Source organism: Neolamprologus multifasciatus, chromosome 19, assembly GCF_963576455.1.
Source record: "Neolamprologus multifasciatus chromosome 19, fNeoMul1.2, whole genome shotgun sequence".
NCBI classification, from domain to species: Eukaryota; Metazoa; Chordata; class Actinopteri; order Cichliformes; family Cichlidae; genus Neolamprologus; species Neolamprologus multifasciatus.
The window spans coordinates 17,026,721-17,050,247 of NC_140457.1; the positions used below are offsets into that span (position 1 = coordinate 17,026,721).

At 39.6% G+C, this 23,527-nt stretch overlaps 1 protein-coding gene and 2 long non-coding RNA genes across 3 annotated transcripts; 1 reads left to right on the forward strand and 2 right to left on the reverse strand.

Annotated features, from left to right (window-relative positions):
* Positions 1 to 18: 18 nt before the first annotated feature.
* On the reverse strand, positions 19 to 16,088 carry LOC146496348 (snake venom 5'-nucleotidase-like). The gene is made up of 9 exons (XM_085142349.1): positions 15,684 to 16,088; positions 15,281 to 15,500; positions 14,811 to 14,999; positions 14,436 to 14,633; positions 7,892 to 8,046; positions 7,593 to 7,701; positions 7,339 to 7,488; positions 6,455 to 6,655; positions 19 to 2,377 (listed from the first exon to the last, which is right to left on the reverse strand). Exons 1-9 carry the CDS (start codon positions 16,071 to 16,073, stop codon positions 2,220 to 2,222), a joined length of 1,770 nt encoding a protein of 589 aa, XP_084998475.1. The 5' UTR covers positions 16,074 to 16,088; the 3' UTR covers positions 19 to 2,219.
* On the forward strand, positions 10,840 to 12,530 carry LOC146496349 (uncharacterized). Its single transcript, XR_014871028.1, has 2 exons — positions 10,840 to 11,562; positions 11,912 to 12,530. It is a non-coding gene; the product is annotated as an uncharacterized LOC146496349 (long non-coding RNA).
* On the reverse strand, positions 12,403 to 14,428 carry LOC146496350 (uncharacterized). Its single transcript, XR_014871027.1, has 2 exons — positions 12,657 to 14,428; positions 12,403 to 12,617 (listed from the first exon to the last, which is right to left on the reverse strand). It is a non-coding gene; the product is annotated as an uncharacterized LOC146496350 (long non-coding RNA).
* Positions 16,089 to 23,527: the final 7,439 nt, after the last annotated feature.

Here is a 23,527-nt window from a genome sequence, read left to right on the forward strand (position 1 = left end):
ATGACCAAGGCAGGGAAATAAACAGCAAAAGGGAAGCCTTTATTGGGCTAAGGAAAAATCCATAGTACACAAAATCCAAAACCTACACTTGAGGGAAACCAGAAGCATGAATAATGAGCAGCAGACCAACAGATAGGGGACAGGCGGGCGGTGGGCAGATAATCACAAAGGACAGACATGAGGAGTAGGGAGACAAGACTTGTGGAAAGGAATAAGGAGGGAAGGCAAAGTTTTCCAAGTGGTCCAAACAGTGGATTTAAATTGGCACAGTTTTTAGATGGGATACCCATCCTGATGCAGCCCAGCTCATTTATCTGGGCTTAAGAAGAACACTAGGAATGCACTAACCTGAGGCTGGGTTTATGTCAGTTTGAAGATGGCATTTGATTGAGAGAAATGTAAAATATTACAAGCTTAATAGCTGACTGCTAATAGAGGAGTAATCATAACAAGCAAATACATATCACTATACTAATATTTCATTAAAGAGAACAATCATTTGCCCAGTAAAGTTGAGTTTATGTTGGAATGACTACAAGATGAACAGAATGCACAATGAATAATAGATTTTCTTTTGGTAAATCCTTAGAATTTTAAAAGCACTTTTGTAAATATGAATTTTAGATTCAATTCAATTCAATTCAATTTTATTTATATAGCGCCAAATCACAACAAATGTCGCCTCAAGGCGCTTCATAGATACAGAGAAAAGCCCAACAATCATATGACCCCCTATGAGCAAGCACTTTGGCGACAGTGGGAAGGAAAAACTCCCTTTTAACAGGAAGAAACCTCCGGCAGAACCAGGCTCAGGGAGGGGCGGCCATCTGCTGCGACCGGTTGGGGTGAGAGAAGGAAGACAGGATAAAGACATGCTGTGGAAGAGAGACAGAGATTAATAACAGATACGATTCAATACAGAGAGGTCTGTTAATACATAGTGAGTGAGAAAGGTGACTGGAAAGGAAAAACTCAATGCATCATGGGAATCCCCCGGCAGCCTACATCTATTGCAGCATAACTAAGGGAGGATTCAGGGTCACCTGGTCCAGCCCTAACTATATGCTTTAGCAAAAAGGAAGGTTTTAAGCCTAATCTTAAAAGTAGAGATAGTGTCTGTCTCCTGAATCCAAACTGGAAGCTGGTTCCACAGAAGAGGGGCCTGAAAACTGAAGGCTCTCCCTCCCATTCTACTTTTAAATACTCTAGGAACAACAAGTAGGCCTGCAGAGCGGGAGCGAAGTGCTCTAATAGGGTGATATGGTACTACAAGGTCATTAAGATAAGATGGGGCCTGATTATTTAAGACCTTGTATGTGAGGAGCAGGATTTTGAATTCAATTCTGGATTTAACAGGAAGCCAATGAAGGGAAGCCAAAACAGGAGAAATATGCTCTCTCTTTCTAGTCCCTGTCAGTACTCTTGCTGCAGCATTTTGGATTAACTGAAGGCTTTTCAGTGAGTTTTTTGGACATCCTGATAATAATGAATTGCAGTAGTCAAGCCTGGAAGTAATAAATGCATGAACTAGTTTTTCAGCGTCACTCTGAGACAGGATATTTCTAATTTTAGAGATGTTGCGCAAATGATGTACTGACAAATTCATGAACTCAGTGCAGATGAATCTTTCATCTTTGCATATATGCAGATCAAACACGTCCTCGTGACAACAAATCACTGGCTTGTTTACAAGTCCTCACAGTTTCTACACAGTAATGCATTCATGTTTGTAACCCGATGAAAACATCATTCTTATTAAAGATGACGTGCATTCTGCCTGACCACAGTTTTTGAGGCATTTGAATAATGGTAATTAAAGAAAATCATTTGGAATAGTTGTTGCTTTGTGTGCTTTTTACTATCCACTGTTATTTTGTAAAATAATCTCATTCAGAAAATGGACCAAGCTTCATACACTCCCTCGTCTTTCAATCAGTAAGCTCTATCATTCAATATAACTTTGCTTCTTATATTTAGGTTCTTTCTTTTGGTACATTTGTGTGTCGGTTTTAGTAAACAAGACTGTCGCTCATGCTTTTTTGGGGGATTGCTGAATCGTTGTGGGTTATAAGTTTCTGCCCGGATGCTGGCTACCCCGAGGCTGAACCTGTAATCCTGTTGTCTTCTAGTTAGCTTTGGGGGCAGCGAGCTGAAAAGACAGTTAACTAAGTCCTGGAGCTTTTCAATTTATCACAGTTTACCAGAGTGTAAAAAGCCAATCAAAGTGTCACAGACAGACACAGACTTAGCAGCAACAAGCCAATACTGTATGAAGCAATGACAGCAGAGTTCCTGAAAGTGATGCGGCCTTCTACTGCAGGGAACACGCGCTTCATGTCGGAGATGTACTTGGAAAAAACGGTAATGTCCAAGTCACCTGCAAGAAAAGGCAAAAAAAGTGGCATTAAATGAATCAATATTACATCATTAAAATATATAAATAACATCTTCATGATGCTCAATTCTCAATTTCAAGAGTGATTTTTGTAAAATTTAAAGAAAACTGCAGAAACATATTTAAAAGATTTAAACATCCCTGCTGGAGAGAATCCCAAGAGTAAAGATCGAAAACTAAAGAGTTTACAGGTACAGCGGGCTTTGATTTGTTGTTCATTGTCTCTGAATAATGGGTGAAAAAAAAAGTTAAAAAACAAAAAAAACAACCTCTGTGTGAAATTTTGCCACAGTTAATATGAGTTCTTCAACCATCCTCAAAAACAATGGATTTCTATGTCACTCAGCAGATCATCAGCTTTTCAGGCTCAGCATCTCAGAATCACAAGTGTTAATACAAAGCGCTACGGCAAAACTGTCCAATGGTTGTTTCAACATTTCGATAAACTGTGCCAGAAACCCTTAACCCTCTCGAGGCAGGCGTTGCCGATTTGCAACAGTTAAAAACTAACAACCTGATTACCCCACATACATATTTTATGATTCTTTTGTACTCAGAAGTACCACTGCAGGACTTGGTTGTGCATTAGCAACAAAAAGTTTAATTTGAGCCTGAGAGGGTTAAAGCAATGCTGGGAATGAAAATGTCACAAGCCACATCCTGCTATTCTTTACTTCTTTAGTGCGGCCTTGAAGATAACAAAAACTTTTCCACTATACCACTAAAGAGATATTTTACTGTAACGTGTGTTGTCAAGTTTACAAACAAGTAGGAAGCAGGAATTTGAGTCACAGAATAAACTCTTGAGAGCAGATGTTATATGGCTGCATTTCCATGTGTTCTCCATATGTTGTTTTTCCCCATTTCCATGTGTTTCACAGACAAGTGCGTCACAGTTAATTCTCAGTGTCCGCTCGTAAAATGTTTCTCACTTTAGACATTATCAGATGAATTCATCCATTTTAACATGGACAGGATGTTAGAATTTCACTTTAGACAATCCAGTTAATTCATGAAAAGCACTGTCTAGCTCCTTCCTGTGGTGTTTTATTTAAAAAAACATTAATGGTCATGACTCAGGTTGCATTCCACCAGAGAGAAAAAAAGCAAGGGACAAATGACTATGAAACATTAAAGAGTTTGCAAACCTTTATAACAGTCTGCCAAGTCTTGGAGTGATTGCTAAATGAGCTCTTTGTTCTGGTATATATACATATTTATTAGGGGTGCAACGATACTCGTATCGATATCGAACCGTTCGATACAGTGCTTTCGGTTCGGTACGCATATGTATCGAACGATACAACATTTTTAATTTATTTTATCAACTTTCCTTCTGATGATGCTGTCTGTGTTGAGCGCTCAGTGGATCTGCGCTCGACAGTGCAGCCTAGGCGGAGTAGTCGAACACAGATTCACTGAGCGCAGGGCAAGCTAGCGAGACAGAAGCTAGGCTAGTTGCAACATGGCAAATTGAACCTCCCCCACCCTCATTCAGATCTGGCGTTTGGAACTATTTTGGTTTTCATGTGATGTATGACCCTGAAGGTAAGCCTGTCATGGACAAAAGTAAAACAGTATGTTGGATGTGCCAGCAATGCTCAATTGGTGGGAACTAGTGTGTTAGCGCAGTTAGCTCGTTAATGTGTTGACGTCTTCCAGCCCCACTCATGAGGTGATCCGCGGTAGCTCGTTAACGGAGATTTGCCGTGTTGTGACGTTAATGTCATTTCAGATTTACGCTGACAGCACTAGTGGGAACACAACCAATATGACTGCACATTTACTCCGACATCATCCTAGTGCAAAGACAAGTGGAAGCAGAGAAAAACAACAAGCAGCATGCTACAAACTTTACCCGAGTCATTTAGACAGCCGTTAGCACACGATTCTCCTTATGGGGACCTGATATGTTTAATATGCTGCTGAGAATATAGCCCAGAAGAAGCGTATAGTATAGCTTTTATTTTGGAAAGAGACATTTCTCCATAATAAACTCTCTTTTCCAAAGATGAGTGATTCCTCAATCAGATACAGGGCTCGCAAAATCGCTAGCCCGACGGGGCTTTTTTCCAGTCGGGCTACCAAAATCTATCTCTGCCCTGCCCGTCGGCCTATCCTAGGAAGGAAAAATATATGTCAATGCTTTTGCATTCTTTTGGAAATGTAGCTGGGTAATTATGTCATTGGCATCGGCCACTGTCAATATGTGACATACTGAAATCGCGTTTGAATTTGCGCTTGTTTTTTGCTTTCACTTTGCAATCGCGTGAACTGTGTATAGAGAGCGACAGTACTGATTGGTGAGTGATGATAATTTGCGCACCAATTCCTCTGACATCGTCTTATCAATCGTTAGCTTACTATGCAAACATGACAAGTGAAATCTCCCGCAGCTTAAACATGTGAGAGGTTGATCGCGCAGAGAATCGCTGAGCGTTATGTTAGTGCGTGTGTAAAAGCAGCAGGATATATATTTTAGTTCTGCTGAGCCAAATAAGACAGGTCAGCGTGAAGAAGTGACAGCCAAAGAAAAGCTTACCACAAAACGGAAAGGTTATGACAAATCAGACTATAAGGAAAAAAGAAAGTGCAGCTTTATGGTTTCATGGACAAAAGAATTTCTGTGGCTGCAATATGACGAGCTAAATAACCAGGGCTGCACATAAGTGGTCCGCAGGTGCGCATTCGCTGTCAAAATAAAAACCCGCACAAGATAAGAAGTTGCAACGCGTGTTTGCGTACATAAGATTTTCAGGAGGACAGACATTTGTTTAGAACTCTTAAAGATGTCGAAGAAGCTCCTTTAAGCAGTTACTGTGATGTTCCTCCACCTCCAAAGAAATGTCAGAAGGAGTCCGAACCACAAAAGAAGCGCGTATTCTCTGAAAAGTGGTTGCAGGAGGTGAGCTGGCTTCAAACAAATGATGAACGCACAGAGATGTGGTGCAGAATGTGCCGTGAAAATTTAATAAATGACAAATTAATAAAAAGGCATGAACATTTTTTTTGTATCGAAAAAATATCGAACCGTGACACCAAAGTATCGAACCGAACCGAACCGTGAATTTTGTGTATCGTTGCACCCCTAATATTTATATATTTAGATTATATGTATTTATAAAGGGAGTGTGAGTATGGAGTGGACCACAGCAGCAGAAACACCTTCAAAGAAGAAGTCTAAACTTGGATGCTTCAAACACACATGCATTCAGTCTGGCAGCGAAGAGGATATAAAAAATCAGTACCCAAATTTAGTATCACAAGTGATAGTCTCAAAACAAATGTGATGCACAAATATGCACAAATAATCATTATTTGTGCATCAGTTTTAATCTCAATTGCAATCTTTGCCTCCCACAATTACACAAAAGTTATATTTAAAATGCACGCTCCTCCAATGCAATGCAAAGCAACAACAACTATGTTAAAATAAAGATATGCAGATATCCTTTAACTGTGTTTTCTTTCAAAATACTTTGGCTTCACAATAAGAACAAAATGTATGCAAAGAGTGCTGTTATGTCAATTGCGTGGAAATACCATTATCTGCAGTTTGATGGATGAACAAAGGCGAGGGAAAAACAACAGAACAGTTGCTAACGTGACTTTTCCAACATCGAACATTAAAGCGAGCCCATAGGGCGTGTAAGCGTATCCATCCAGCTCACAAAGGTGCACTGAAACTAACATGTTTGCATTAGATTTGACCAAAGACGTGTATCTGGTAACCAAGATGAGTAACGAAGGTTTCATGACAAAAAGATGTAATTAATTTTCCAAAGTAGAAAAACTTGTGCTTTATGCAAAACAAGGAAAGGGGAACTGTAGAGGGATCTCACAGCTGCTAGGTACTTTGCTACGAGTTGATTATGATGTTAGAGATGTTAGTGTGAGGTTGACCTTTGACCTTTTGAATTGAAAATGTCATTTTTTAATGAGGTCAGTGTGATTTTTGACTAAGAGGATGCTGGTGCTGGATGCAGTAAAGGTCCTTCTAAGTGCCCCTGATATACTGAGGTAAACTGCTTATAAATTTAGAACAAGTCTGCCACCCACCTGAATTATGTTTCAGTAACTCCCTCTTAATCATTGTAAAGTTATCGCCTCCACCCACGATGTATGAAGGCATGACCACGGTGTATGTCTTCTGTGGGTCTAATGGTTCATACTTGGGCACGCGGCACTCTGTGCAGAGCAATGACAGTGATGCTACACGCTGGTTCACTGGCTTGGAGAGGTTGTACTCAACATGAATGCCTGGAAATTTAAGGGAAAAATGACATAGTGTTTACATTTATATAAAGAGTCTAGTGTGTCCTTGTGGCATGCGATGCAATGACAAACTCGACCACATTCTTCACACATTTCACTCTCTTTTTTACCACTTGTTGTTCTCTACAACTCTCGGCTGCAGCTTTCCAGCCGCCAGCCACACGTACACAACAACAACAACAACAACGTCAGGACCCAGTTCATTCGTCTTTCATGCAGGGGAGGCGTGATGAGCTGACTGAGCTCAGGTGTATCAGCCTCCCCCGCAGCCGCGCCACCAATCACGCCCCGCCACAGTCCTGTTTACTTAGAATTAGTAAAACACAAATGAAAATACTTTTGGGAGAACATCAACAGCATTTTATGTTTAGTGTAAGGCTGGAGACAGCGGGTGGTCTACTAAGATGAGACAACAAACACTACCTGAACTACCTCATAAAGCCACTGATTATTGTTTTCACACTGCACTAAATACACATGTGCATTACGGTTACTTTAGGAACTGATTCATATAACATGCTACTTAATGTCCTGTTACAATACTAGGCACACCTGCAGCTGAGCAATGCTTTCAGTGCAACTTTTGTAAGCACATGTTAGAAATGTATTTCTAACCCTTTGTTATAAAAGATTATTAAACTATTCTGTGTTAGCAGAGGAGCGCAGACCTGAGACCTGAAGAAATTCTCCAGTCTTTCTTCCATATCTGTGAACAGAGTGTTCAAATGCCTTTGTTATTGTTGAGCCTTTTATTTGGACCAAGTCAAAGGTTCCTCCAAATGGTAACACGTTGAGGATCTCCTCCATTGTTATGGAGCCTAAAAGGACAACATATAAAGATAAATAACAGCAGATTACAAAACACTTCAATGTGAATTAAGAACTCTGCAATTCTGCACAAAGGAAAAAAAGAATCTCCTACCATTTCTGTAGCGTTCGTTTATCGCTGTCCGTATGCCCCCACTATTCATCATACACAAGCTTACATGATTCCACTGCTCCCCAGTTGAATACCTCATATTGTGATACACCTGTAAATGCAAAAAGACGTATTATATGACAGAGAAATTCTCTTTGCTTGTGTCTGTTTGTCATCACCTTTTATCATCATAAATATCTGTTAAGATCAATCACCTTCCTTAAAACTCACGCAGTCCTTTTATAACCACTAATTCACACTTAACTCATGTTAACTAAGTGAAAAATGCCTGTAACTATTACCATGGCATCACAGATTAGGTTTCCCAGGTTACACTCCCGAAATCGGCACTCTTCAAATGACCCGTTGAGGTAGACTAAGGTTTGGCCCACATACTTAGTCGAGTATTGAGCCAAGTCTGTTTTCCACTTATTAACATCAGCAAGGATCTCCACATCTGAAACAAAACAAAACAAAGAAGAAAAATCCTCCCACAGATCGTGACTAAAGGATTTGGAGAAAGAAAAAGTCTAGATTATTGTATTTTGAGTAAATCCCTGAGAGCAAATAGATGATCCTGGATCTCTAATGAAGAATTTACACAAATATGGCAACATTGCATTTGTAAAGCAAGGAACAACTCCACTTTTTCAATATGAGATGGCAAATCATAGTTACAATGTCATATTGAATCACATATTGCTGCTGTAGCCATCTGCTTCAAGGTTCAACATGTCCTGCAGATCTTGGTTGTAACAAGTGGTGATTGTTACTGTTACTGTCTCTGTAAGCCTGGCTGTACGGGAAAGGAAGCTTAGGTGGGAAAATCCCAATACATCAGCATTTTCTATAATAGTAAGCCGAGTCCATGTGCCAACCAACCCGAGAAGGGTCTGGCTGCAGCCACTGGGGAGCGCCATATTGGGACCTCCACATTAACCGGAAACACGTGACCTCCACAGTAGGCGGAAATACAGTGGGGCAAAAAAGTATTTAGTCAGCCACCGATTGTGAAAGTTCTCCCACTTAAAATGATGACAGAGGTCAGTAATTTGCACCAGAGGTACACTTCAACTGTGAGAGACAGAATGTGAAAAAAAAATCCATGAATTCACATGGTAGGATTTGTAAAGAATTTATTCGTAAATCAGGGTGGAAAATAAGTATTTGGTCAATAACAAAAATACAACTCAATACTTTGTAACATAACCTTTGTTGGCAATAACAGAGGTCAAACGTTTACTATAGGTCTTTACCAGGTTTGCACACACAGTAGCTGGTATTTTGGCCCATTCCTCCATGCAGATCTTCTCAAGAGCAGTGATGTTTTGGGGCTGTCGCCGAGCAACACGGACTTTCAACTCCCGCCACAGATTTTCTATGGGGTTGAGGTCTGGAGACTGGCTAGGCCACTCCAGGACTTTCAAATGCTTCTTACGGAGCCACTCCTTTGTTGCCCGGGCGGTGTGTTTTGGATCATTGTCATGTTGGAAGACCCAGCCTCGTTTCATCTTCAAAGTTCTCACTGATGGAAGGAGGTTTTGGCTCAAAATCTCACAATACTTGGCCCCATTCATTCTGTCCTTAACACGGATCAGTCGTCCTGTCCCCTTGGCAGAAAAACAGCCCCATAGCATGATGTTTCCACCCCCATGCTTCACAGTAGGTATGGTGTTCTTGGGATGCAACTCAGTATTCTTCTTCCTCCAAACACGACGAGTTGAGTTTATACCAAAAAGTTCTACTTTGGTTTCATCTGACCACATGACATTCTCCCAATCCTCTGCTGTATCATCCATGTGCTCTCTGGCAAACTTCAGACGGGCCTGGACATGCACTGGCTTCAGCAGCGGAACACGTCTGGCACTGCGGGATTTGATTCCCTGCCGTTGTAGTGTGTTACTGATGGTGACTTTTGTTACTTTGGTCCCAGCTCTCTGCAGGTCATTCACCAGGTCCCCCCATGTGGTTCTGGGATCTTTGCTCACCGTTCTCATGATCATTTTGACCCCACGGGATGAGATCTTGCGTGGAGCCCCAGATCGAGGGAGATTATCAGTGGTCTTGTATGTCTTCCATTTTCTGATGATTGCTCCCACAGTTGATTTTTTTCACACCAAGCTGCTTGCCTATTGTAGATTCACTCTTCCCAGTCTGGTGCAGGTCTACAATTCTTTTCCTGGTGTCCTTCGAAAGCTCTTTGGTCTTGGCCATGGCGGAGTTTGGAGTCTGACTGGTTGAGGCTGTGGACAGGTGTCTTTTATACAGATGATGAGGTCAAACAGGTGCCATTCATACAGGTAACGAGTGGGGGACAGAAAAGCTTCTTACAGAAGACGTTACAGGTCTGTGAGAGCCAGGGATTTTCCTTGTTTGAGGTGACCAAATACTTATTTTCCACCCTGATTTACGAATAAATTCTTTACAAATCCTACCATGTGAATTCATGGATTTTTTTTTCACATTCTGTCTCTCACAGTTGAAGTGTACCTCTGGTGCAAATTACTGACCTCTGTCATCATTTTAAGTGGGGGAACTTGCACAATCGGTGGCTGACTAAATACTTTTTTGCCCCACTGTACGTTCCCGCATGGATTTTTTTTTTTGTCTCGTTCCTGCATGGATCATTAACCTTTTTTTTTTCTTTTTAATTTGCACAGAAATGTACAACAATTATGGCAATCTCTACAAAGATTCTATATTTCCCAACATGGAATATTATCAGAACAGGCTGAATTCCAGCATATAGAAGATAGATAATGAACAGGAAGTATAAACAACAACAAATAAATAAATAAAATCAAACCCCAAACAGAATCAAAGCAAGCAAACAAAACAACAACAACAACAACAACAACAAAAAACAAACAAACAAAGAAAAAAAAAGACATTATACCTTAGGGGTTTTCTAGCAGATCTAGTTCGATAATCATATGATTCAGAACCAGAGCTTGTTTTTTGTCCATAAATTTAACAGATGAGAGGAAGAGGCAGAGTTCTTTGTGAAAATTAAAAAAGGACGGCTTTGTTTTCAGAAAACGACATTTGTGAATAAAGAATTTCCCCATAATAATTATTACATTTAAAACATTTTCAAGCTTCTTTTCTTTTCTTAGAGAACCAAAGATAATATCATTTTTAGAGAATTCAAGTAAGTTTGGATCATTAACCTTGCAAATCGACCGTAAAGGTTGGTACAGAGTCTTCCATTTATAAATTTGCTGTTAATAATTATATAATTATATAATAATAATATAATTCTAGGAATCATCTACTTTGCTTACACTGATGTTGGCACTTTGTTAGCGTTACAACAACGGTCAGACCCCCGAGGTATCTAAACTTAAGTAAGGAATGTGCACTTTATATGCACTTTTAACACCTCTGACTAGTGGTCCCTTTCAAACGTATTTGATTTTTGCTTGCTATTGAACAAATTCACTTCACTGCTTTTCACTGTCTGACATCAATGCACATTGTTCCATTTACTGCATATTGTGCTTTATTCATGTCTCTCATTCCACCTGCATCAACGTTGTAAAGTTTGTCACAAAGAGATTTATAAATACTAATATTCTCTATCCCATTCTGTTCTGCTTTTTTATTGCCCAGATTTTAGTTAGCCTTTGTTAAATTATCTGTTATATGTCAATAGATACGTATGTCACAAATAAAAGTGTCTGGTAAATTATGTTTTTGTAAAGAATTGCCTCCCCAAATCTCTTACATGCTAACTGTAACGTGTTATTTCTGCTAAAACATGAACTTAAATGTGTATATGGTGTTTATCTGTTTTTCTCTCTGTTTTAGATGCACATATCAAATTGGAAATCTGCCTCCAAGCCAGAATTGCAGGAATGCACCATGTGTTGGCTGTTTCACTGCCCTCTGTGCCCCACTTTCAGCCCTACTGTCAGGGCAAAGATTGAGGAGAAAATAAATGGACACATTAAAAATGCTTTGCCTTTCAAAGGTCTGTTGGTATTAAATATACCTCATAGTTAAAGTTATAAATATGCCCTTTTTTTCAGCACCTCTGCAGTCGCTTTGTTGACTTAAATGTTGCTTTTCACATCGTACAGTTCAGTGCATTCATCAGCAAGAGAAAAAAGTGTGTTTTCATTAAATATTTTCTATCTTGTTCAGCACATTTCCTGACAGCTTTTGTGATCCACACCATTTTGCTTTCATTATTAAGGATGGCTTGGATATTTTTGTTAATATGTACAATCTGATTGTTAGATAAACTGATTGCATTCTATACAACTGCATTTAAATCACATGTTGTTGTTTTTCTTCTTTTTTTTTTTTCTCTCTTACAGACAAAATGATATGCCGGTGCACTTTCACTGCCCTGTCTGCAACATGACAGTCATACAGCGTGGGGATATGGCAAGGCAATTATTGTCATGTCAGCATTCAGGACCGCTCCCCACTGAACTCTCTGTGGAGCCCCATCTCCCCCTCGATGTCTTGTCTCCAGCATCTAAACCATTTTCTGAATCTTGGGTAGAACATTCATGTGTTCTACCCTCTGTGCTAAATGAAACTGTGGCTTGTGGAAAGTCCATGGAAATGAAATGCCCTCACTGTGGTCTTAGTCTCCTTACAAAAAAAACTTCAAGGCTGACATGATGAGGAGGCATTCAAACAGATCAATAGATGTTTGCCTGGCCTGTCATCTGCAGTGTTTTTGTGTAGAGGGACTTCTTCTTCTTTGTTTTTCAGTTTGCAGAGGACATGGAGCTCTTTTTAAATGTGCTGACGAGCAGAGACTACAGGTCAATGCGATGTTTGACACTTAATGGACAGATGAAGGCACTGGCTGTTTGTTTGTGTTTTTTATGTGTTGTTGTGGTTTTTTTTTTCAGTGTACAGAATTCCAATTAAGTGAACAACATTTTATAATAAGCTTGTTTTATGTCCATACTTATAGTAAAATTTTTTAGTGTAAATGTAACAGCATTGTTTATACTTGTAACTTCAAAGTAAAAAGCTTACAGTTGCTATTAACATTTATGTGTTATCCTGTAATCAATAATATTTTTTGACATTTTACGTATTAACCCTCTGGGCTCTATCCTGGCCATTCTTGGCCACTTCACTTCTTTTTTGTGTGTGACTACTACACTGCAGTGGATCAAAAGAATGACACAGGTTTGATCTTAAGGATCTAATAATCGTGTGTGTTTGTGGATGACATTGCAACACAAACATGTATTTGCAAGACAGACTGGAATAAATTATGACGCATCAAATATTACACAGGCTGCAGTGAATTTTTGTTGATACAGACTACTGAGCTTTGAGTTTCCCAGTCAAACTTAGCTTTGACCGCATGCTAACACTTTTAACTCTTGTGCATTTCATAACAAGACATGGTGATTTTTTTAATAAACCCAGAGTGTTAAAAAAACACTTAGAACCAATTTTATTTATCAGCAGCATGAATAGTAAAAAAAACACAATTTTGTTTTAGCTGTCAAAGTCGATTTAACTGAAGCTACGTGTTTCCGGTTAGTGTGGAGGTCACGTGTTTCCGGTTAGTGTGGAGGTCACGTGTTTTCGGTTAGTGTGGAGGTCGCAATATGGCGCTCCCCAGTGGCTGCAGCCAGACGCTCTTGGACCAACCCACATTCAACGTCACTTAAATCACATTTCTTTTTCACTCTGGTGCTCACTTAGAACCTCAGCAGGTCATCTTAACCATGTCTACATGTCAAAATGCACAGATTTGCATTTCTTTTTAAGTGACCTTTCTCACTGTCTCTCTTCCCCTCTGTTTTTCTTCTCCTTCATCTTTCTTTCTCCCTTTCCTATCCCCTAGGTATGTCTGTCCTGTTTGTAACAGCTGAAAATAAAATAAAATAAAATAAATAATAACAACAAAAATCGATCAAATGGACCAATACGGCAAGTGAAGATCCACTTGGTAAAGTAAATCCATTGGGTATCTTTGTTGGCCTTCAGACATCAATTCTGACGGCTGAAGAACCAAACAGGACAGGCAAAAAACAAAAACAAAAAAACAAAAATAAAAACAAAACAAGTCATTGGATGATTAGATATTTGTGTTAATGAGTAGTTGTACCCAAGAAAGTGGCTGCAACATATATTCATAGATTATATAAGATATTAGGTGCTAACTAGTTTAATTTAATGAGTATAATACACTTCATTAAACAACAAAAAGTATCTTTCAAAAAGGTAAGTAATGTTAAAGTTCTTATTTGTGTGAGCACATGTAAACTTTTACTAGAAAATGGATGTGATGGGAGAGCCTGAGTCCTGTGTTGTGTTTTTGTTATTCTTTTCACACTGAGACAAATGAGCTAAAGCAGTTTTTACCTCTATGTGCCACTGGATGTTCAACTGTCAGCAAATGACAGAAGATTTGTTGATATTGTGATGAGTCTTGGCCAATGCAATTTTGCCCCACTTTGCTGTATGTATGTGCAAACATTTTCCACCACTCATGGATGGGTGTGTGCATCAAATACCAGTAATAACATGTTACCTGGTAATGTAAACAAATATGAGATAAGAAATGATCCCTGAAGTTCATGTTCTGCGTCAGGAGCAGGAATGCTTACTAAAGAGCTTACCCAGCTTTTAAAAATGTTTTCTCTCTCTTTCAGAGTAATTTAGTCTCATTGCCGCTTCTGATTACATCCAATTTCTTTTGTGTTCACAGAGATAAAACTTTCGCCTCATTTCCCAAATCCTTAATACACTTACAAGAACACTGAGAAATTTTAACATGATAAAATCTTATTTGGTTCAGTGAATGGTTTTGACTTTTCAAACAGTAGCATGTGTACAGTGTAATCTGATATTTTAGTCTACCTTGAGGTATGCTGCTGTCCATTAGGATGGGATTTCCAACGGCTTTGATGACATTGCCAGCATCATCAAAGGTGACTTTTAAGTGTCCAAGATATTTCCCAAAGGCGTAAGCCTGGACCACTGGCACGTCTCTTCCATGGCTGGATTTTACTATAAAAGGATATGGGCCAGCTGGCACTTCGGAAGATGGGGGCGTTCCTGCAGAGGAAGAAAATGTGGTTTGTAGCCTAAGTGGTTCTTTCTTTCTGTTATAGTGAGGTTAGAAGCATGCCATTCCTTTAAATTGGTTTGTTGCATGTGTGAAAGGCAGTTTTTGTGTCTGGAGACAGCTGGATAAACACTATGATAAATAACAATAGAACAGGATAGAGATACCTGTGTAGAGGAACGTGTTGGTATGCCCTCCAACAACAACGTCCACCCCTCTCACGCGTCTCGCTATGTCTTGATCCACAACAAAACCAGAGTGTCCCAGGGCAATGATTTTATTATAGCCCAGACTTTCCAGCTCATTTACTTGAGCTTGAAGTGACTCCACCTCATCTCTGAACTTGAGATGTTTGCCTAACACGCACAGGAAATAGGGGACGGGTGGGTGCAAGCAAGCAGTGCACATTTCAAAACACTGGTGAATAAAACGTCTAAATACTGGGTAACAATTTGAAAGTTGTAATTACAAGGCAAGACATCTGGTAATGTAGCTGAAAACACCAACAATCAGCGACGCTTTATAAAGAAAGAGAGTTTTATTTGAGTGAAATTATCCTGATTGTAATCCAGCTTCATCCACGAACTGGAAAAACAAAGCATGGGCATTGGGCGGGACATTATTGGAACAGATTTACCTGGCATGGATAAGAATGGCGTCTCTGCTGAGGTATAGCCAACCACAGCCACTTTCTCTGAGCCCACACTGATAACTTTGTAGGGACTGTAGTATTTATGAAGCTCTGCCAGGGTTTGGTCGGGTTTAATGTTTGCACTGACCACAGAGAAATTTATATTCTGGAGAAAGGGTTGAATGAGACCCTCCACTCCATTGTCAAACTCGTGATTTCCAAAAGCCTATGTGACAAAAAAAAGAACTTCAACTACTTTATTAACTCATTAAATATAATGATTTACTAAAATTTAAAAATGAACACATAATTTACTTTTTAAAGAAACTTATCTTCAAAAAATACAAACTTGAACCACTTTAACACACAAAAAGTTTCCAAACGACATAGAAATTAAAAGAATACTTGCCATAACATCATAACCAAGTTTGTTCATAAAGTGTGCGGCTTCAGCGCCTTTATAGTAGTTGAACCAGATAGTCCCTTGGAATTGGTCTCCAGCATCCAGAAACACCACGTTCGTCTCTTTTTTTCTGATCTCGGTCACTTTCGTGAACCTCCTGGCCACACCAGCGAAGCAGGGACGCTCTGCTCGACACTTTCCCGAGTCCTTGCCGGTCTCCTCGATTCGTGCATGGTTGTCATTGGTGTGGAGTATTGTCAGCTCGAAGGTCGACGCTCCGCTCCAGCAGTTTAGAACGAGGCAGAGCGAGGTCAAGAGAGCGCGCCGAGACGAACGGAAACCCATGATGTCTCCGTGCGTAAAAAACGCATTTGTGACCAAGAGTGTATAGCACATTGAAGGAGGCGTCGGCTTAGTACAGAGGGAGGGAAAAGTCCAGGAAATTCCGACATACAAAATTAGTGAGAGAAAGCGTTCTGTAAGTTTTATAAACGGTAAACTTTATAAACTGTCGTTTTGTCTTTTGTCGTTTTATTAGACTTGAGTACTGATTAGCAGAACACAACAGCTTATAAAGTTTGCAGTGTGTGTGTGTCTGTCCAGGTGAAACAATGTCAAGTTATCTTTTTTATACAGGCTGTCAGTTAGGCTGTCACATACAGCATCTATGCAAAGACACAAGCTGCATGCTGTCATTCCAGTACACAGAAGAATAATGTTGTACATGTACAACATTACTCTTGTGTTCCGTAGTACTGACTTCAGTATGTTTTTTATCCAGTACTTTTGTACATCACATAACACAACATGACATAACTAACCACACTCTATTGTTTAAAGTGTTTTCCAGCAGTGAATGACTTCTTACATTATGCAAACTGTATATTCTGACTATTGAATGTCGCTCAACATGTGTCCTATATTTGAGTTTCTCACTGTACTCCAGTCCAGCCTTCAGATCATACAAAGCAGTGAAAGAGGTCATCAGATTTCTTACATGCCCTTCACCCACCAGCTCCCCTTAGTGGACAAATAAGGACAAAAACATTTAAAAGTAATAAGTTACAACGAGCACCGCGACTCTCTTCAAATTTGTTTGCCAAATGTTTGCCAGGATTTCAAGAGCTTTCAAATCTTGCCTATACAATCCTTGCACCTGACCATTTCCAGGTTAATGTTTGTTAACCCACTTAACACTGACCTGTTCACAGATAAATAGAAAGTACCTCAAGGGATAAACCACTCTATCTATCTATCTATCTATCTATCTATCTATCTATCTATCTATCTATCTATCTATCTATCTATCTATCTATCTATCTATCTATCTATCTATCTATCTATCTATCTATCGCTGATAACATTTTTTTGTAATTATCGTTTGTTTTTTAATGACGAGCAAACTTTCAGGATCTGGAGCTCAGAGTGGGCAAATACTCTTTGATGAAAGTGAGTCTTCACTGGAAATGAGCAGAGAAGTGTTTTGTTCATGCAGTCTCATGCACATTGTTCCTGAAATGTGTAGCTCCAGTTCACATATCCTGCATTTCTAGCACGTTTCTCCAAGCCTTGATTTTTAGATACTGCTGATATGCTGATGCAATTTCAGCCATGCTTGTTCCAAGCATGAACCCTGTGTCTGTCCTGCTCAATAACCTCTCGTTTTAACACTCCCCGAGGCTTCACCCGCACCAGCACTGATGTGTGCTATTAGCACTTGTCTGCCCACAGAGGATTAGGCTGCTCACCTCTTCATGCTGTCACCCCACGTCTCTTTCACCACACAAGCCTCACACATAGAGCGTGTAAGCAAACATACACACTCAAAATCAGACAGCCTATACCTCCAGGAGGCAGTAAATCCAGTAAATCTCACCTCACATACTTACATTATAAGGTCTTATTCTTCTCCACATATCTCTGAGCGGCATTGCCCCTAAAAATGTTTGCAGTCTGTCTCCCAAGCTAGCCCTCCTTTCATTTTAAAATGAGGCCATCTGTGACACTGTAGTGGCATGAAAGAGAACGATGTGCATTGTGCATACTATTCTGCATCTTACTGCAGAATCTTTACCACTTCTAAATGCATCTTACGTTTCCTGCTAAAAGTATGGACTGGTTCAAGCTTTTAAAAGGGATGATAAAACCAGTTACTGGTCAAAGTGAATTCCCTATCTGGATATTCAGTTTTTAAATGGATTTGTCTGCTTCCACTTCAGCTAAAATGAGCCTGACCGCAGTAACACCAGCCTTAGCAGTCAACAGTTATAATCACCACTTAGCTCTTTCCCTGTCATATTTTCCTCCAGGGAATAAAAAAGTGATTTACACACTGTATTTGGAGCAGATGTTCTTTCCTCTTTTGCCTCAGTCGCATGCTGAAATGCTTCACTTCAGCGACCTACAGCATCTGCACAGCGAGGGTCTCCTAAAAAATGGGACACATCCTTCCAAAAAGTGGCACAATCCCCTACATGGTGGCAATCACGCCTTCATATGATCATCGGATTTGGAAAGTTTGAGCCAAGCGAGCCTCCAGTTGTAAATAGTACCTCTCCCAATACATTTTTAGATGGAGACCTTCGAGAGCCGATTGGCAGAGCAGAAGGCACCATATCCCATCAGACCCGACTGGAGCAAGCTGCAGTGGGACGCACTCTGCCGCTCAACATGTGTCCTATATTTGAGTTTCTCATAGTACTCCAGTCCAGCCTTCAGATCATACAAAGCAGTGAAAGAAGTCATCAGATTTCACTCTTGCACACATCATTTTATTATATTATTATTTCTGCAATATTTAATTGTTGTTTCTGTAATTTATGATGCAGACTCAATCCATAAGATTATATTGTGCTGTATATATAGATGCTTTCTTTTTCCTTTGCCATGCTCTTTGGAGTAGTAGAAACTCTAATTTGATTGCAATATAACAAATAAATCTGTTACATAATCTCTAAGAATAAGAAAAATAAGTATTTTTTGTTTGCACAAATGTATAAAAATATGCATTTTATGATGAACTATCTTATGGAAATAGATTTCAGGTTACTTCAGTATTATTCATGTAGCACTTCGGTGCATATCGGGTCTTAATACAATAGCTCTTCTTTGTATGAGCTATGTATATTTACTTCAGCAGTTGGGAATTATTTAAGGCTCTGGTTTCCAAACGTGGCTGACCTAGCTGCTCAGCTTGGTCACTTCTCTTGTGTCTCATGTCATAAACACTTGGATAAGAAGGAGCAGTTCCCCGCAGCAGTAATTTCGGGTAGGTGGAGAGGGAGGGTTGACACTCACGACAACAAGGGATCTGCCCTGGTTCGGGTTTGCCCCATTTGGCCTCGGCTGCTACAGCTGTCATTTATCACGAATAAAAAGAATTGACCACAATAACTAAACGGTTGCCTCAAAAAGTGCTCTTGATGGACTTGATGGAGAAAGTGCAACTATGTAAGAGTGCAATTAAATGTCTTTAGCAGGTCGACAGAACAGCCTGCTCTTAATTACTTTTGCAGCATTTCAATTAAAGCTGCACTAATCTGTGTTTTCCTCCCCAACCGTTCAGAGCAGTTTAGTCTTTCACACCATTGTTTTGCATTTCTGGGTGTATGTGTTGGATCACTCATTTCTGAAAGGAAATGAGGAAGGAAGCTGTTTACAGTGAGAACAAAACAAACCCAAAAAGTACCTACCAACCAGAAAATGTTAGTTTGATAAAGTTGGTGACTTGAGAGGACTTTTTTTTAAAATAGCTGATTCCATACTGCCATAATTTCATTGTACATGTACAATGACAATAAAAGGCTATTTTCTCTTAAATGTCCTAGTCAGCAGGAGGTTGATTTTTAAACTGGCTAGTCAGGATGTTTCACCGTTCAATCAGTTAAACTGAGGTAAACCCATGAAAAAAAAAAACCTTCTCTCATATATTGTTTCAAACATTGATTATGCGAGGCCTTTAGAATACTTACGCAATACTAAAGCAGAAAATCCAACTTAAAAAATACCCATGTATGTGTGGATGGAGCCACAGTCACCAGCCGAAAGTCAAAAACTGTGTTGTTGGCTTTCTCTGTCTCTCTCTGTGCAAGGTCATCTTTCTGAGAGAAACATTCAGCTGTAAAGGTGTTTGTGTGACTGCAGTAATATTACAAGTTCGTTGCAAGCAGCACTTTACTGAATGAACATAATAAACTTGGGTATGACACCAGGTTTGATGAATGTAGATGCTTTAATTCTTTCATTATTTGTATCCATGTTGCAGCTCCTTGACACAGTCATGATAACAGCTGAAGGACATCACACAGAGTAGACTCCTGCTGCAATAACTCAACTAGATTTTCTTTTAAATCTCTGTTGGTATAGACATTTTGTGTCACACATTTAATCACCAGCTAATTTCATTTGGGTTTTTGTCTGTTAAGGGTGGCTGAGGAATAAAAAGCTTTTAAACAGTTCAACAGTCAAACTCTCTTTTATTCCCCTTTTTCTTAACAGCTGGAGTTTTGTTCAGCATAGTTACAGTGAATATTAGTTGGTCAAACTAAAGGCAAACTCAAGCTAAGGTAAAGAGTTAAACTGGAGAAAAATAACTAAAAAAAATAACTAGGTTTCTCCATCTTAAAGATAAACAGCTGAGGAAACAATTCTGCAGCGCCGCTCCAGCAGGGCTCCTGGCATCACAGCCTCAGTGGGCATCACCACCATGACCTAAAGGATGTAGTCAGTATCCTGGCCCACTCCAGGAAATAACAATTAAGTAAATATTTGGCTATCTGTCCAGGGAGTACTTCACCTTTTGCCCAACAACAGCTAGGATAAGCTCTAGCCCTCTGGATTGGATAAGTGGAAGAAAATGTTTCTCATTTAAAAGACAATTTCAGTCTTTTGTTGTGTCTCCCTCCCCTCACCCGTAATTAGTTGTGGCAGATGGTTGCCCCTTCCTGAATCTGGTTCTGCTGGAGGTTTCTTCCTGTTAAAAGGGAGTTTCTCCTTCCTGCTCTTGCCTAGTGCCTACTTTTAGGTGATAATTTGATTGTTTTTCTGCATTATTGTATGACGTTTACCTCACAATATAACACACCTTAAGGCACCTACGATCTATGATGGGATCTGTCACTATACAGATAAAACTGAAGTGAAATTGAATTAAATTCCAATAGGTTAACAGTGGGGAAACAAATGTTGGTATATTAAGAGAATGTACCCACTCTCTAACTGCTTAAAATCAACACATCCTTGAAAAATCTGATAAAACTCCCCCTCCTTCATACCACAATAGGCACGTCAGTCAATATAACAGAGACAGAGCTTCTGGATAAGAGGAGCCCTGAACCTGCATTCTATCTAAAGGCCATCAGATGGATAACAATGATTACAAATTGGCAACATTTCAAGCTATATTCCTCTTATTGTTGGCTGTGGGACACACTGTGTGACACAGCAGCAGTTATTTCCTGAATTTCTGAAAAAGTTGGAAGTTTGTTCCAGGTTAAACCAGGTAACTTTAAGCCTATCCACAATTTTGGAGCCATTACCAAAGATATTGGCTTGGTTCTTTGATGTGTTTGTTCTCCACACTGGTCTGGACCAACCTACAATGGCACAGTGTGCACCTTGGTTTGGTTATACCTCTAAGCCTTCTAATGATTTTTGATTCTGCCCATTTCTCCTGGTTCCTGCTCATTCCATCAGGTTTGTTTCCCTGCTTTGATTGATTTCCTGCCCAGAAAACTCTACTTTTTGAACTCTCACTCCTCTCGGTATCTCTGTCTACATATATATATATATTTAACAAAAGTAGAACTTACAGTATACCACATGCATGTTCTATAATGATCAGCTTTAACGCACAGTGGATACCTTATTAACTGACTAAAAATAGGACTTTCAGTTCCATTGTGAGCTTATAGGTGGCTTTCTGATGTGCTGTGCTACCATGCGTTTAGAGATGAGAGGAGATAACACAAACAGAGTCATAGAAATCCCCCCATGCTGCTACTGCTGCTGCAGTCAAAGTGGGCCACAGGGAGGCTTTTAAAACAGAAAAATCAACCAGGAAACAAACAATACACCACTTTATGATTCTAGTAACATTGTTCAAATACAATTTTTGAGCACACGTGTGTGTGTTTTCTGCTTATTTAATAGAGCATTTCCAAGTGTCCTTACATAAATCTCACAGCCAGAGCTTGCAGTCACACCAGAGGGTTGATCCAACCTCACCTCAGCTGGTGGTAACATAGTTCTCCACATTTTTTGGGTAACAGTGAGTATGTGAAAAACACAAAAAAGCGAAAACGAGACTGCATGTTTTGTGTAAACAGTGACAACACTGGCTGGGTTGTGTCCAGTTCCTGTGCATTAGCAGTGCCAGTCAGTCATGGTCAGTGAAGGGGTACAATCATGAACTCACAGGAGGGTGTGTTTTGGACTGAGTGCTGCCTGAGATTACTCTTTACAGAGCTCAAACACAGAGGAATGCCTGCTGCTTGTCAGTGCTTGTACTGTAGGGGAATTCAAGTGTTAGACACCAGAAATCACAACGCTGTTGCAAATTAAATAAAGGCTTTCTCTAACAGATGCAGTCAGCTCTCCCTGAATGAAAAAAAAAAATTGAACACTAAAAGCAATTATCAGGATTACAATAATGCAAATTGCGAATTTGGTTTGAAAAGGTGTCAGAGGTGCGTTTGCATGTCTTAGGAGTAAAAAAAAACAGCGCTAGGTAATGTTCAGTCTCCCCAGAACTAAACTCACATTGCTACAAGCTCCTTAAGATTTTATTACAACAACAAAAAACAATATATTATTTTTTTCACCCGTCATACATCAGTTGTTAAAATTCCTGTAAATTCAGACAAATACACACTTTATCTCCACCTCAGTGAGACACCGTCACAGTATATGAAACTCTAAATGTAGCTCAGGTGTCTGACACAAATGCTTTTGCTCATTCTTGACCCTTTTTTATAACATTGAAAAGATTATTTTTTATTTACATTTTTGCACACCTTCAAGGATGGTGAAAAACTTCTTGTTTTGGTATTTTTCAGGACACTCGGTGTATTTGCATTGATTACTCAAGCTTAAAAAAATTTGTGTTTACTCCTGTAGAAATATTTTTATTCTGATGGGAGGTAAATCTGCATGTTTAACAAGGTTAATGGCTAGTGATTTATTGCTTGCGCCACATTAGCATTTGCATTTACTGCTTAATGCTGTAACTAGGTAACGCAGCCACTAAGTGGAGATGCTTTTTGTTTTGTTCTCTCAGCTTGCTACACGTGTGGTGCAGTGGAACAACCTACTGACCTATGTAGGTGCAAAAATACATTTTGTGAGTTTAATTACACACACGACGGCAAAACTAGAATGTTATACAGTCATCTCATATACATGATCTGTTGTGTCTCAGCAAGAACATCTTTGATTCAAACCCCAGGCAGAGCCAGGCTTGCACTACATGCATGTTATGACGTTGGCCAAAGACTTTAGACTTGTTTTTGCTCATGTCTTAAACGGTCTGCTCTTTCCTTCCTAACTGCTTTAATTCTTCATCAGATACATTCTTCAAGGTGTTGGAAACATTCCTAAGAGATTTTGCTTTTTTGGTTTTCTGCTGTTGTAATCCACCCACTTCAGAGACTGACACGATGAGTGTTCAGAGATGCCATTAAGCATACCTTATTGTACGGAGTGGGTATTTAAGTCACTGTTAACTTCCTGTGAGCTTGAAGCAGTCTGACCAGTCTCCTCTGACCTCAGGCATTAACAAACCATTTCCTCCAGAGAACTGCTGCCCACTAGACATTTTTCTTTTTTGGACCATTCTCTGTAAACCTTAGGGC

Bases quoted from the DNA above. Each gene is read 5' to 3' on its own strand.
- LOC146496348 (XM_085142349.1), bottom strand. From the start codon at position 16,073: ATGTGCTATACACTCTTGGTCACAAATGCGTTTTTTACGCACGGAGAC. The intron at 14,634-14,810 runs GTATCTCTATCC...CTTCCTCTGCAG, and splicing joins CAACACGTTCCTCTACACAG to GAACGCCCCCATCTTCCGAA. The intron at 7,702-7,891 runs GTAATAGTTACA...TTGCATTTACAG, and splicing joins ACCTAATCTGTGATGCCATG to GTGTATCACAATATGAGGTA.